Source organism: Tupaia chinensis, unplaced genomic scaffold (genome assembly GCF_000334495.1).
Source record: "Tupaia chinensis unplaced genomic scaffold, TupChi_1.0 Scaffold000392_1, whole genome shotgun sequence".
Lineage (NCBI taxonomy): Eukaryota > Metazoa > Chordata > Mammalia > Scandentia > Tupaiidae > Tupaia > Tupaia belangeri.
Window position 1 is genome coordinate 199,888 of NW_006159894.1, and position 14,235 is coordinate 214,122.

Sequence of the window (14,235 nt, forward strand, 5' to 3'; positions counted from 1 at the left end):
AGCAGGAGAGCTGAGGTCTGGATTCATGTGCTGCCTTAATTGTTGCTAGCCTTCATTTTTAGAACATTCTGGATCATGAGTGTGATGACCCTAGGACAGGCTGTCCCAGTCCCTTTGACTGAGAGTTTCAGGGAACTCAAGAATGTGGATTGGATGCTTTTGGGGAGAATTATGCCTCTGAGAGGATTTGGGAACCCCAATGGGGTAACTGAAGCACAGATCATCTGTGGGGACCGGACTTCTGAAGCTGGCCTCCTTCGCGCTGCCTCCTCTCTCTCAGAGTCCCAGGGCTGCCAAACCTGCCTCCCACACACCTCAGGAAAAAGTCCCTGGCACTCATCCAGTGCCTCACTGTTGACCTCCTGAGGTGTGAGCAGGAGGAAGGAAGGTTCCTTCCTTCTTTCTGAGAAATAGCCCAGCCATCCTCAGAGCTTCTCAGAGTCCCAGGCCTGGGTGCTCCTCTGCCTGCCTGAAAGGTGGCCGGGAGACTAGGATGGGAGCCTGTCTTCCATTTCCTGTGGCCATAGCAACACATTGTCCAAACTCAAATGGCTAGAAACAGAAATTCATCCTCTTTCAGTTCTGGAGGCAAGAAGCCTGAAATCAGCATCAGCAGGGAACTTCTCTTTGAAGTTCTGGAGAAGAATCTTGGATGCAGCTTTGGTGGTGGCCAGCAGCCATTGGCGTTCTTGACTTGCGGATGTATCACTCCCTTACTGACATGGCTGCTTTCCATCTGTGTTTCTCCTATTCTTTTTAATTGCCAGAGGATTCGTTAACTCATAAGAAATTGACTGAATAGATGGAGAGGGAGAAAGTACCCCCTCAAAGGGACATGGTCATGCCACAATCCCTTCTCCCTTTCTCCATCCTGTTGGGATTTTGCTTATGCATGCGCATGCACCTCATGTGTTTTTCAAACCTTAGTCAGCCATGTGGGATCTGACTTCTCTTAACCACTAAGCTATGCCATTGGCCCTCTCCTCCTCTTCTCAATAGGACACCAGTCCTGTAGTATTAAGGGCCCACCTTACTCCAGAATGACCTCTCTTTACTAACTATGTTTGTAATGACCTTATTTCCAAATGAGGTTATATTCTAAGTTTCTGGTGAACATGAATTGGATGGGTGGGGGACACTATTCAGTCCACAACAAAGTGCTATAATGCACCTCTCCTCCACCCCATTTCTTCAGAGCAGGCCCTTACACAGGGTAGGGCACTGTGGTCTCCCCAGAGGTGAGGCAGGCCCAGCAGTGGGCCCAAGATCACACTACAAACCCCTCACTCCAGGAAGGTAGACCTCACTAGGGGGGAGATAAGGGACAGAAAGTCTCTCTCAGAACAGGCATTGACATGCCTAGGGGACACCCACACATAATGATTTCCTGCTTTATAGAAATGTTTCTGCACTCCTTGGCTCCTGGCCAAACCCTAGCGCTTCCTGAAGGGCAAGGAGCCCTCCAGTAGGCCATCTCAGTCCAGGATCCTGGCCCAGACATGAAAGCTGGCATCTGCTCCTGCAGCCCCAACTCTGGCCTACTTTGGTTGCCTCCCTACTGGAGCTGCTAGGGAGGCTTCCTGACTGAGAGCAGCCCTTCCCTGGGGAAACGGCTGCCTTTCCTGTTCCAAAAACCATGAAGGAGTGGTGGGTTCCTGGGCTTCTTGTAACCTGGCTGAATATTTTCCAGGTTACCTAACCAAACTCCTGCAAAACCACACCGCCTATGCCTGCGATGGGGACTATTTGAATCTACAGTGTCCTCGGCATTACACGATAAGTATCGGCATTTTATGGGCAAGATTTCCAAATGTGTAGTTCTCAGCAGCCTGCCTCCCAGAGGGAAGACGGCTTAACCTGTGTGGCACCCACCACCTTGCAGGTATTGCCTTTCATAGATGTGTTAAGATGATAAAATGGCTTCAACTTATTTCTCTCTCTTCTTCTCTCTCCAAATACATTTATGACTATGTAATTTGCTCAAATCAAACCTGACCCATGAAATTTATACAAATCTCTAGTTTTTCAAATTAGCTATACTTATTATTTGCTTCTCAGAAGGATTCTTTACCAGACAAGTCTAAATATTTTTATTTTTTTGAGAGATTTTTGCTATAGGGCATGTGTGCTTGCCAGAGAGACAGAGAGAGAGAGACAAAGAGACAGAAAGCAATAAATACTCCCCTCCCCCCAGTGGGTATGACCATGCCAATAAATACTCCCCTCCCCCCAGTGGGTATGACCATGCCATTCCTTCATTCTCCTCAGGATTTTGGGCACGTACACACATGCGCACGTACGCATACACTTCTGCCAAGTCCAGGACTCGAACAGTGGTCAGTTGTGTGGGAGTCCAGTGATGTAACCATTATGCCATCTGCTGGTTTCAGACAAGTCTAAATATTAATAGAATTCCTATTGAAGTATTAGTGCACTTACACTATGAATGTACTTATAAGTGTACTACTTACTGCAGTAAGCAAAGTCCAAGCAGGCTAGGCCTCAGTCTCTGGGCCTACATCCTCCATCAATACCCCAGTAGAAAAGGGATTCTTTAGTGGAAACCACAGGTGTCTCTATGAGGCAGGCATCTGAGGCCAGGACCAACTTCTTAGAGGACATAGTCAAGAATGGGAAATATCAATAACTATGTTTGCTCCTCCCACTGTGATATTCATGTGATTCTCATTTGGAAATATTATGAGCAGCTTCTGATACATTTGTCCTATTACTAAATAAACATAGGTATTAGGGGAGCAGTGTCATTCTTTTATTTTATTTTATTTTATTTTATTTTATTTTATTTTATTTTGAGAGGTTTTCGCTCTAGGGCGCATGAGCTTGCCAGACTGAGGAAGACAAAACTAATCTTTGAGTTATGGATTTAGACTACTCATGAAATTCAGTTACAACTTCTACTCTGCCATCCCTGGTGTCTCAACATTTATAATTACTAATAGTTGGCCAAGATTACTGAGTCACTTGACTTTTTTTTTTTTTTTTTTTGCCTCCCAGGTTCCATACAAATACACTGAAGACAGAATTTAGAGCAGAGGGACCAGCAGTTAGCATAATGGCTATGTCGCTGGACTCCCACATAGTCGACCGTGGTTCGCGTCCCGGACCCGGTGGCTTAAAACTCACACCGGGCGCGTGTGCATGCACGCCCCAGATCCCTAGAGGAGAACGGAGGAGAAGGGATTGCGGCATGGCCATCCGCCCTGGGGAGTGATTTCTCGCTTTCTGTCTCTCTGTCTCTCTCTGTCTGTCTGGCGAGCACACGCGCCCTATAGCAAAAACCTCTCCAAAAAAAAAAAAGAATTTAGAGCAGGGAGTAAGGTAGAAGTCAATTTGACTTCATTAATCATAGAAATGTGGATAAAGATAAATTTACTACTAGGGTTAAAGACAAATAGAATTAGCTTTAATGCTATATAACTCTCCCTTAGGACCAAAGTGGAAAAGGGAAAAAATATGATAATGCTAGAATTTTTATATTTTCCAAACCATTTATTACTTCCATTCCAAGCATTATAGTATGAGGGTAGATCTTCAGAAAGTTCATGGAAAATGTCCATTATAAGGAAACTGCATTTATTCCAAAATTTATACCCTGAAATAAATGTATCCTTTTAATTTCATTTTTCTATGAATTTTTTGAAGTCCCTTCATATCTTGTAGTCACGTGACTGGTAAAAACCACTAATTGAGAGCCAGAAGATGGTGTGGAGGTTGAGGTTAATCCCCCATAGCCAGCTGTATGGTTTGAGTCCTGAACCTGGTGGCTTGAAAATCATACTAGACACATGTGTGTATGTGATCAAAATCCCAAGAAGAGACTGGTGGAAAAGGGATTGCAGCATAGCCATCACTCCTGGGGGCTGGTTTCTCATTTTCTCTCTTTCTCATTCTCTCTGTCTCTCTCTGCTGAGTGCACATGCACCATGGCAAAACAAAACAAAATGCCACTAATTGAGTAACCAGAAGAATCTTTGAATGGATGTCCTTGACATGATTCCATACTCTGAGGAGAAACAATGTGTTTCTTCAGGAGGCAAGAAGTTGCTTTCCCTGTGAACCACAATTCCTTGGCCTATTTTGTGTTACTATAACACAAGGCCTAAGGATGAGTAATTTATTAAGAACAGAGATTTATCTCTCTCAGTTCTGGAGGACAGAAGGTCCAAGATCAAGGTGTTGGCAGGTTTGGTGACTGATAAGGGCCTGTCTATGCTTTCAAGATGGTGCCTTGCATGCTGCATCCTCCAGAGTGGGAGAAGTATGGTTCCTTAATGGCAGAAGGGTAGAGCAGGCAAGAGGAGGGGACCACATTTGCCCTTTTATAACAAACACACTCCCATGATAACAAACCGACTCCTTCAATAATGGCAGTAATAATGGCAGTAATTCATGAGGGCTCCACCTACTCACCTCTTAAAAGTCCCACCTCTGGGGGCCAGCAGCTAGCATGATGGTTAAGGCACCAGACTTCTGCATGGCTGACCATGATTTGAGTTCTGCACCAAGCAACTTGCTTTCTCAGTTTCTCTCTCTCTCTCCTTCTCCTTTTTTGTCTCTCTATGGTGAGTGCACATGCCCTATAGCAAATTTTAAAAAAATTATAAAAATCATAAATAAAATTAAATGAATAATTATTATTTTTTTTAAAAAGTCCCACTTCTTAATACTATCACATTGGCAATTACATCTCATCATAAGTTTTGGCATGGACAGTCACTCAGACCATAGCACTCACACCAATTCTTCCACTTGGGTGCCACCCCAGGAGCTATATCCCTCTTGGACTGCCCCCATTGCTCACCAGTTTCCTCACTAATCCTTTCCTGGTACTCACACTGTGTGCTGCCCTCCCAAATGCACAAAAAGAACATTGACTAGTGCCAAAAGGGGAGAAGTGCCTACTTTGTGCAAGTATGAACTCCTAACATGCTGGAATTCCAAACTGTGGGCACCACCCTCACTCGTATGTGTGCCTGCCTCTGCCAGGTATCCCTGAGGGAAGAGGATGTTCCATAACCAGGATGACAAGTTAGCATTTGTGAACACAGTTCTGATGTTGTTCAGAGGATTCGTTTGCCAGAAACATCCTTGTGCACTGCTCTTTCATCCAGAGATCAAGAGATCCTTTCCGTTCTGTCTTTTAAACTGCATTGAGAGCAGACAAGGTGCTTCTTAGGTTGCCTAAGGTTGGAGAGAACAGGTTGTCCGTGTAGGAGGGCACAACTAACCAGCCCATGACTAAACATCAACAGGAAGTTATGCAGTGGGTCTCTGCATATTCCAGCTGGTAGCTCAGTTTGGGCACAATCCTACCCTGGGGCTTCCTCTCCAGTTAGAATGGTGGAACCTTTCAGTGACATCAGAGGCTGAGTCATTTCACCATGACCTTCGCCATGCCAGAGACTCGAACAACAGCAGTAAAATGATAGGCCTTTCTGTGACCCAGCAAGGGGTGTTCTGTGAGTTTCCACAGGGCAGATTCATTAACAAATGAGAGTTTCTTAGAAAAATCAGGACAGAGAGAGAGAGAATGGATTTGAAAGAAAGCTTTTAAGCCAAGTGCTCAGTAGAAAGTCCGAGTATTCCACTAAGAAAATTGCTCCGTAAGGGAGAAGTGGGGCTGTATCCTTATGTTTGGCAAACGTAGGAATCAGCTTTTTAATTTGTGCTCGTTGACTTGTGTTATGTATGAGCTAGAAAGAGCTTAGGTTTCCAAGTCCTCCCCAAAGCCCAGCTCTCCTGTGGCTGGTTTTGGGCTGTTTCTAAGGATGAGGAACTACAACTGCCATTCATGACTACCATAGTTTTATCAGCTTTTTGTTTTTGTTTTCCCTCTTTCAATTGCCAGAGGGCAATGTGCTCACCAGAGAGACAAAGCACTTTCGGATGGGGTGTGGTCACACCTTCATCCCTTCACCTCCTTTTCTCCATTCTGTCAGGATTTGGGGCATGTATGCCTTGTGCCAGGCTTGTTTTTCATGCCTCCAGGGCTAGATCCTGTGGATCTGGCTTTCTTAACCCCTAGTTTCCAGGGCTGGACTTGGTTTTCTTTTCCAAGTTTATTTATTTATTTATTTATTTATTTATTTATTTATTTATTTATTTATTTATTTCAAGAGAAACAGAGACAGAAAGAGAGACAGAGACAGTACCCTCAATAGGGTCTTGATACCATGGTCCACCCCAGCCTCAGCCAGTCTCAGATCATGGGCAGAGACATGCCCAGTATACTCAGAATGGTCTCTTGGGGGTGAATCCAGAAACTTCCCCGTGGGTAGCACTGCAGGGCATCACATTTTACCCCTGTGCCACTGTCCAGCCTCAATAGCTGCCTCAGTTTTATGAAGCCACGAGTTCCTTCCTTGAAAAGGGACTCCACACCTCTCCAGCCTGACACTCAAGGTATTTCGACTTCACTCATATCTCCTGCAGTGCTTTTGCTGGAAACTATTAGCATTAGTGCCTGTTGTGGCTGGTTGGAGGCTGGTTTTCTGATGGAGCCCAGTGCTGTAGAAAGATTTCTTCCTCCAGGAAGAAACAGGGAGACAGAGAGTCAACCCGAATAGCCCAGGGGTGTGTGCTTTCATCTTAGATGTGGCTCAGACCAGCATGAAGGTTTTCTGAGTGAACCTCAGATAGGCAGGGAGTACTTCAATGCAGATTTGGAGACTGGCAGACACATGTGTGGTTTCAAGCCTGTCCCTTTTCTACCCCTCATTCCAGAAGGTGCTGGACGAATGCCAGAACCAGCGGGCCTGCCACCTCCTGGTCAATAGCCGTATCTTTGGACCTGACCTTTGTCCAGGAAGCAGTAAATACCTCCTGGTCTCCTTTAAATGCCAACCTAGTAAGTAACTCTAAGGGGGACAGTGTGTTTGGGATATGGTTCACTGTTACATGTACACTTCTAACAAAAATTCTCTACCAGTTGATCTTCACCCAACTTCAAATTCTTGTTAATTCTGGAACATCTGAGTCCCATTCAATCCAACTGTTGAGAGAGAAAGAGATGTGGTATGTGTGTATGCACGTGTGTGCATGTGTGTGTGTGTCTGTGCACACATGCTTGAGCGTTCTTAGTGTCAGGCTGGAGGCCTAGGCAGCTTGGATGTGGGGGTTGGACACCACGCCACAGTCAGCTGATGCAACCCGGATCTAGTCTGTCATCAGACCTGCCCTGCACTCAGATCTAACCCGAAGGTAGCACCTGTGCTCTACTCTGCACATGCGCTCTACTCTGCACACAGGACTCTACTCTGCATACGTCACCAGATGTCACATGGTACGCGAGTCTACTCCCCCTAAACCTTGACCATACATGGACTGTTTCTACCTCTAAGACACTCCCTCCCCTATACCCTTATAAAAATCACTAAGTCCTGCCCCAGTATGTGACTTCTTTGGCCCCCTCTCTCTTTCTCTGTTGGACCAGCAAACCTTGCCCGGGAGCATTCCCAATAAAGGCTCTACATTTCTGTTTTCTCATAGGGCCAGCTCATTTCTTACACTTAGAAACACCTGAATTTATAAAATTCTCCTCAGTATATAAAACTCAGTTGTACTGAGTATGAGGGCTGGCAAGAGTTTGTTGTTTTTGCTCAAAATGAGGAGCTAGGGAACCAGCAGTTAGCGTAATGGCTATGTCGCTGGACTCCCATGTAGTCGACCGTGGTTCGCATCCCGGACCCGGTGGCTTAAAACTCACGCCGGGCGCGTGTGCGTGCGTGCCCAAGATCCCGAGAGGAGAATGGAGGAGAAGGGATTGCGGCGTGACCATCCCCCCTGGGGGGTGATTTCTCGCTTTCTGTCTCTATGTCTCTCTCTGTCTGGCGAGCGCACGCGCCCTATAGCGAAAAAATCTCTCTCAAAAAAAAAAAAAATGAGGAGCTAGGCCTCCTTTTTGGAGGCAGTCTTGTGAGGCTGAGCTCAGGAGAAGGACTGCTTGTGCCCCCTGCAGGCTTACCTGAGCGTGGGGTACAGATCTTTATGAACTGGCTTCTCCCGCTGCCATCCACCATGGCAGGGCTCCTTTGGTAATACTCGTTCCCAAGGATCTCTTATTCTGATTCTGCACTTTTCACCATTTCTAATGCACATCTGTTTTGTGGTGAACCTGCTGTGGGCCAAACATAACCAGTCAGCAAGTGGCTCATGCTCCCAGGTACAGAGGTCTGTCTGAGGGAAACCATAGGTAATTGTAGCATTAGAAGTCCCTGGACAGCTCGTTGAAAGAAATGATAGCACATGGAACCAACATATAAGGAATAATAGTTCATGAACCCCCACCTGTCACCAAACACAACCTTTCCACATTTTGCATTTTTTGTCTATTGGTTCCTGCCCTGGAACCCAGCATGCTCTGAGATGCTGGTTGCTGAGGTGGGGAGTTCAGGAGACCCCTCCTGTAGGGCCACATGTATGCCATGGTTTTGACTGTGTGGCTGGATACTTTCAGCAAGTGTCCAGGCTTCTTTCAAACCCTTTCCCTCCAAGGCTCAGACACCTCTAAACTGCCCTGTATTGTGCATGCAAACACTCATACCCACACCCATGTGCACATTCGTGCACACATACACACTCACACCATGCACAATACTCATGTACACATTATCATATCTATACTACCACATGCTTATACTCTACAGTGTATTCACACATGTACAGGCTGTCATGCACTTCACACAGATGCACACATTGTGCACACTCACACACACACCATGTCATACATGCCTGCACACACTCACATGTACACACTATCACAGGTACCCACAAGCAGTCCCAGACATTGCAGAATAGCCCAACCCTCCTTTGTGAGTCCCTCTGCCAGGCATTCTTATCAACCCTGCCTCTGTCCACAGATCAGAAAAATCGCTTCAAGATCTCTGAGTTCTTCATGACATACCTCACATGGCAGAATCTCAAAAACGAGACTCCCTTGACTAGGCCCTGGAGTTTTTTTATTTGTTTGTTTGTTATAAAGCATGTACACTTACCAGAGAGAGAGAGAGAGGGAGGGAAAGTGAGAAAGCACCCCCCATGGCGATGGCCACAGCATAGTCTCTTCTCTTCCCTTTTCCTCTCAGGATTTTGGGAACACACACAAGTGCCCGGTATGTTTTTCAAGCTGCTAGGTCTAGGACTGGAAACTGACAGCCATGTGGGGTCCAGTGCCTTAACCACCATGCCACCGGCTGACCCAGCCCTGGACCTTTTACCCTGCAATTAGCTTTGCTGTCTTTTTATCTCCTACCCCCCACTCCCCTCTTCCCATGGTGAAAATGAATACCCCTTCTAAAAGTGGCCTTTGTTCAGAAAGTTAACAACTGGAGACTCTGAGCAGTAGGAGTGTGACTGTTTATTGTGGTATTCTTTTGCATTTTCACATTTAAACTTTTTATAGGTTAAAAGTCAGGAAAATACAACCTCTAAGAAGATTCAAGTGACACATGTAAAATTGGCAGAACCTTGGATAAGTCAGTGCTCGGCTGTGCCTCATCACTACAGGGTGGGGTTTAGCCTGTTCATTAATTTCATTTCGGCAAACTGATTAAGCACCTACTGTGCACAGTGATGGATTGAGTGTTGGACATAAAGAGCATTCACCTCCTGCAGAGGCTTCCTGAATGGCAGTCCTATGACAGCATCCTACTTTATTTTCTCCACAGTGTAGCATCATTTGGATTTACCTTATTTGTGATTTGAGTGTTATTTACACACACACACCCCCATCAGCATGTCAGCATTGTGAGGGCACAGACTGTACCGTTCACCACTCTAACCCCAGAACACAAGGTGCTCAGTATGGATCTATGGAACAGATGCATGCTAGCAGGGCCAAGTATGTGCTTGGCATTGGAGAAACCCAGGTGAGCATGTCCTAGGTAGCCTAGCATTCATTGTAGAATCAGAAATACATACAAGATTCCAAGGGAAAAAGCCCTTGGTTCTGTGCAAGTAATTTGTAGGAAGAATCAGCCTTCCCTGGGATTCAGTGGAGGCTTTTCTGAGCAAGTAACGATAGAGTTGAGAACTGCAGGGATAGGGGACAAGGAAGAGCCCTTTGGCTGGAGGGTGCAGGAGTGCTGGTGTAGCCAGTGAAAGGGCCAGAGGGACTGGAGCTGAGGGAGCAAGGGGGAAGGAACATGGGCTGGAGACCCAGAGCAGGAGTCAGAGCCCTTATGCCCTTATGGCTGAGGAAAGAGTCTAGAGTGTCTCTGATGGGCAGCATTTAATTAGGGAGGATGCTCTGTTGAGGTTGGAAAGGCCCCCTCTGGTTGCCCCCTGGAGAACAAAGTAGAGGGCAGAGCCACATGTAACCTAGACATTGACAGCTGGAGGCCCTGCAGCTTGAGGGCCTACTGTCTCCTTTTCCGCACCTTCCCACTTCCCTAGGTTCTTCTCTGTCTTCCCAGTTCCAGCCCCTGCAGGATACTCTGACTGTCCAAAGGTTTTATTGTTGTCCTTAGTGGTGTGTGGCACCAGCTCTATGGTGAGGGCCAATTATGCAGTCTCTTTGCAGCTCTTCCCAGCTCTCCCTGTGTTCTGTGAATTCTGCCATGATGGGAGCATTTACACCAAAGAAATTGGCAAATCCTACAAATGAGCAATTATTTGTTATTGCTTCGGAGAGCTGTTTCACCAGCAAGCCTTATTAGGACCTTTTTCCTTAGCGTGAACCATGCTCTTCGCCATCCCTATTCTAAATTTCATCTTTTCAGAGAATTTTGGTTTCTGTGAGACTATGGATCTGAGCAATTCTGAATAATCTATATCCCTTTCTGCTGTGTAGCTGTTGTATAACCCTAGGCAGAGTAGGGACACTTTCTGAGGCTCCAGGACTCAGTTGTAAAATGAAGATAAGGCCCCTTCTATGTGGGGTGGTTGTGAAGATTGTAAAAATACAATGTGGTATGGAAACTTTTTAGCACAGAACTTGCCATGGAGTTGAGTTCAGTAATTGGTAGCAATTATTCCGATAAGTAGGTTAAAAGAATTCTTGCTAAAGATGTGAATAAAAGGCAGTGATGTACTGAAGACTGACGTGAGGGGATGCGGTAGCGTGCCCTGAGTGCGGACATTAGCAGAGTGCATGGTCTATAGGGAATTTTAAAAACATGGTAAAAGTGACTGAATGTCTGCATTTTGGTATCATCATGCAAGGACAGTTGGAAGCACTGGCAGTAATGAAATACTCCCATCATGGCATCCTAACTTCACTGCCCACCTGTGAAAGGCCACTGCTGATAAGCAGATGTATATATATGTATACTTAAAGAACAATTGAGGCCCAACCACATTGGTGTTGCGTAGTGCAATGCTCTGCAATGCTGGGAGCCATATGGGAGATCAGAGTTCCACTCCCAGGCTGACTAGTACATGCCAATCAAGAACATGGGTGCCTGCAATCCTGACTGCTAGGAAAGGCTGGGGAGGGATTGTTGCTGGAGATTCTGTTGAGGTGTTTGTCTTTTGCTCTCTTTGTCTCTCTCTCTTGAAATTAATTAATTAGAAACTTTAGAAAAAGGAAAAAAATTCAATGACCCACATAGCCCCTAACTGGTAGGCTTGACAGAAAGAATTTTGTGACCCTTCTCTTTAAGTAGTCATTCTGCCTTCCCAGGCTCCTGTCACTCTCCATCGAAACCTGCCAGAGTATTGGTGACCCACTTCTGGAAAGCTGCCCACACTTTCTCTAATCTGAGAACAATTGGGAATGCTGACCCTTCTCTAAAACAAATTCTAGTCTTCTGAGAAAAGTGGTATTTCGTTGGTAGTCCCATTGTCTTTAGAACACAGAAATGCCACTCCTAGGTGACAGTGAGCTAGCACATTCCCAAGGAACCAAATGACTCAACAGAACCCAACAGAAACCCCGCCGCTGGGAGGATGTAATGTGACACGCACAGGCCTCTCGGTCCAGGGGATGATTTCCCCACACTGGGCAGACAGAATCACTGCAGGCTTTCTGGGTGTTGGGTTACTCTGGGTGGGTTTTGCCGGCATCGAGACTCCGTTTAATGAATGGGCTTTAATAAATCAAAGAGATGTGGCTAATAAATGCATTTCATGACATGCCTTTAAGAACTCTTCTCATTTCAAAATCTGATGACAAAAGAAAAAGTGATTCTTATTGAAAAAGATTCCAGTTTACTGAGATAAAGTTGGTTTTGTCTGCCTTCTCCTGCCTTACTTTTGGACAAATTCTGCTCCTGGGAGGCATTCTTGACATTTTTGGTGTTCTCCTAGTTGGAAGGGTGCTTTCACTCTTGGCGGGTCTACTTCTGTGTATCAAAGGCCATCATTCCTTCTGGGCCTTTGAAGTCAGGCAAAATTTTGGTGCTGTTGGGATTTAGCATCTACTCATAAACAACACCGAAAAACTCATGCCAGTACGGATATGACTCACCAAAAAGAATTAAATCCTCCAACTGATGGCAAGATCAGACTTAGTATTCTTTTTATTTCGAAAAAGAAAACGAAACTTTCCTTTACTTTAACTTTCAGCTGTTATATTAAGATCCCCAGCTAGTGGGTAGTTGGCCTTTTGAACATTTGCTTAGTCACCATTTAAATGTTCTATCTTGTGGTTCTTTGTGCATGTTAAACCACTGGAGTGGGGGCCAGCAGGTGGCATTGTGGTTAAGGCACTATATTCCTACATGACCCACCATAGTTTAGGTCCCAGATCCAGTGAGTTGAAAATCACTCCAGGCTTGTGTGCGTGCGTGTCCAGGATCCTGAGCGGATAATGGAGGAGAAGGGATTGCAGCATGGCTACCCCTCTGAGGGGTGATTTCTCACTTTCCCTGTCCCTGTCTCTCTCAAGTGAGCGCACCTGCCCTATAGCAAAAACCTAGAACAAAACAAACACTGAGAGGATGGGGATTTTGTGAGCATCGTAAGCTGGTTCCTGCTCTGTGTCTTTTATTAATCTTGAATGTTCCCATCACTGTGGATTAAAGAGCAGCGCCAACGCTGGTGGCAACCTTGAGATCCTATAAAGTTGACCTGCCTGCAGTTCTAAAGTTTGCACTTGCTGTTTTGGGTAGAAAGTAATAGGAATTTGTAAGTTACAGGAAGAGAAAATTTATATTTTGAAATGATTTCTTTCATATTTCAAGTTTGGGTATATGTGCTGGCCAGAAAGAGACAGAGAGAGGGAAAGGGAGAAAGAACTCCCAAATGTAGTGTGGTCACAGCACAGTCCCTTCTTCATTTGCCAGGATTTTATGCACCCGGCATGTTTTTCAAGCTGCTAGGGCCAGGATTCAAACCACAGTGGACCATGTGGAATCTCCTTTAACCACTAGGCTATGGGGCCAGGCCTTCAAATAGTTTTGACTGCAACTCTCTGTAAGAAGAATGTTTTACCTTTTGGCCCAATGTAGTACATACTTACAGGCACATAGCAGATTTTTTTTTTTTTTTTTGTATTAACAAAACACTTTTTATCCTTTCTTTGTATGATGCCCTTTACTGTTTTCTAAACTACCCCACTTTTTGTATTTTAGAATTCCTGGTCACAGGACCAGCAGCTAGTGTAATGATTATGTCGCTGGACTCCAACATGGCCGATCATAGTTCAAGTCCCAGACCTGGTGGCTTGAAACTCATGCTGGGCATGTGTGCTTGCTTGCCCAAGATCCTGAAAGAAAAATGGAGGAGAAGGGATTGTGGCATGGCCGTCCCTGCGCTTCCCCCACCCAGGACAGAGGGCTGACTTCTTGCTTTCTGTCTCTTTGTCTCTCCAGCGAGTGCATGCACCGTACAGCAAAAATCTCTAAAAATAAAATTGCTGATCATAACTCACTAAACTAATGATTTCAAGACTCATTAATTAGCCTCAAATCACAATTTGGAAAACTTTGGCTTAAGGTGTATCAGGGGCCTGGGATTAGCTTGCACTTCTGACCCAGGAAAGAGAAAGGAAGGGAAGCATGAGTGGGTGAGAGAAGTGAAAGGCAGGGCGAGAAGGCTGTCCTTTGTCCCTCTGAGCAGTCTTCTCTCCCACCCCAGGCCAGCTCGTGACGAGTGACAACCAAGCAGGTCTTGTCCTTTAGCTCCTGTTTGCTGTGTCTGGCTCAATGATGCTCCTGTCTGCTATGTGACTGCTTTTTGAAAGAAAGAAAAAAAAAAAAAAAAAACCAGGAAATAACATATCAGCAATAGAATGCTGTTGGCATTTTTCATGATTTTTCTTAACAAAATGTGGGG

General features: G+C 45.5%; 1 protein-coding gene across 1 annotated transcript in view; it reads left to right on the forward strand.

Moving 5' to 3' along the window:
• EVA1C (eva-1 homolog C) overlaps positions 1-14,235 on the forward strand; it is a 109,604-nt gene that overhangs the window by 43,654 nt on the left and 51,715 nt on the right. The window contains 3 exon segments of the mRNA XM_006153866.3: positions 1,691-1,781; positions 1,783-1,882; positions 6,745-6,868. Coding sequence (XP_006153928.1) covers positions 1,691-1,781; positions 1,783-1,882; positions 6,745-6,868 — 315 coding nt within the window.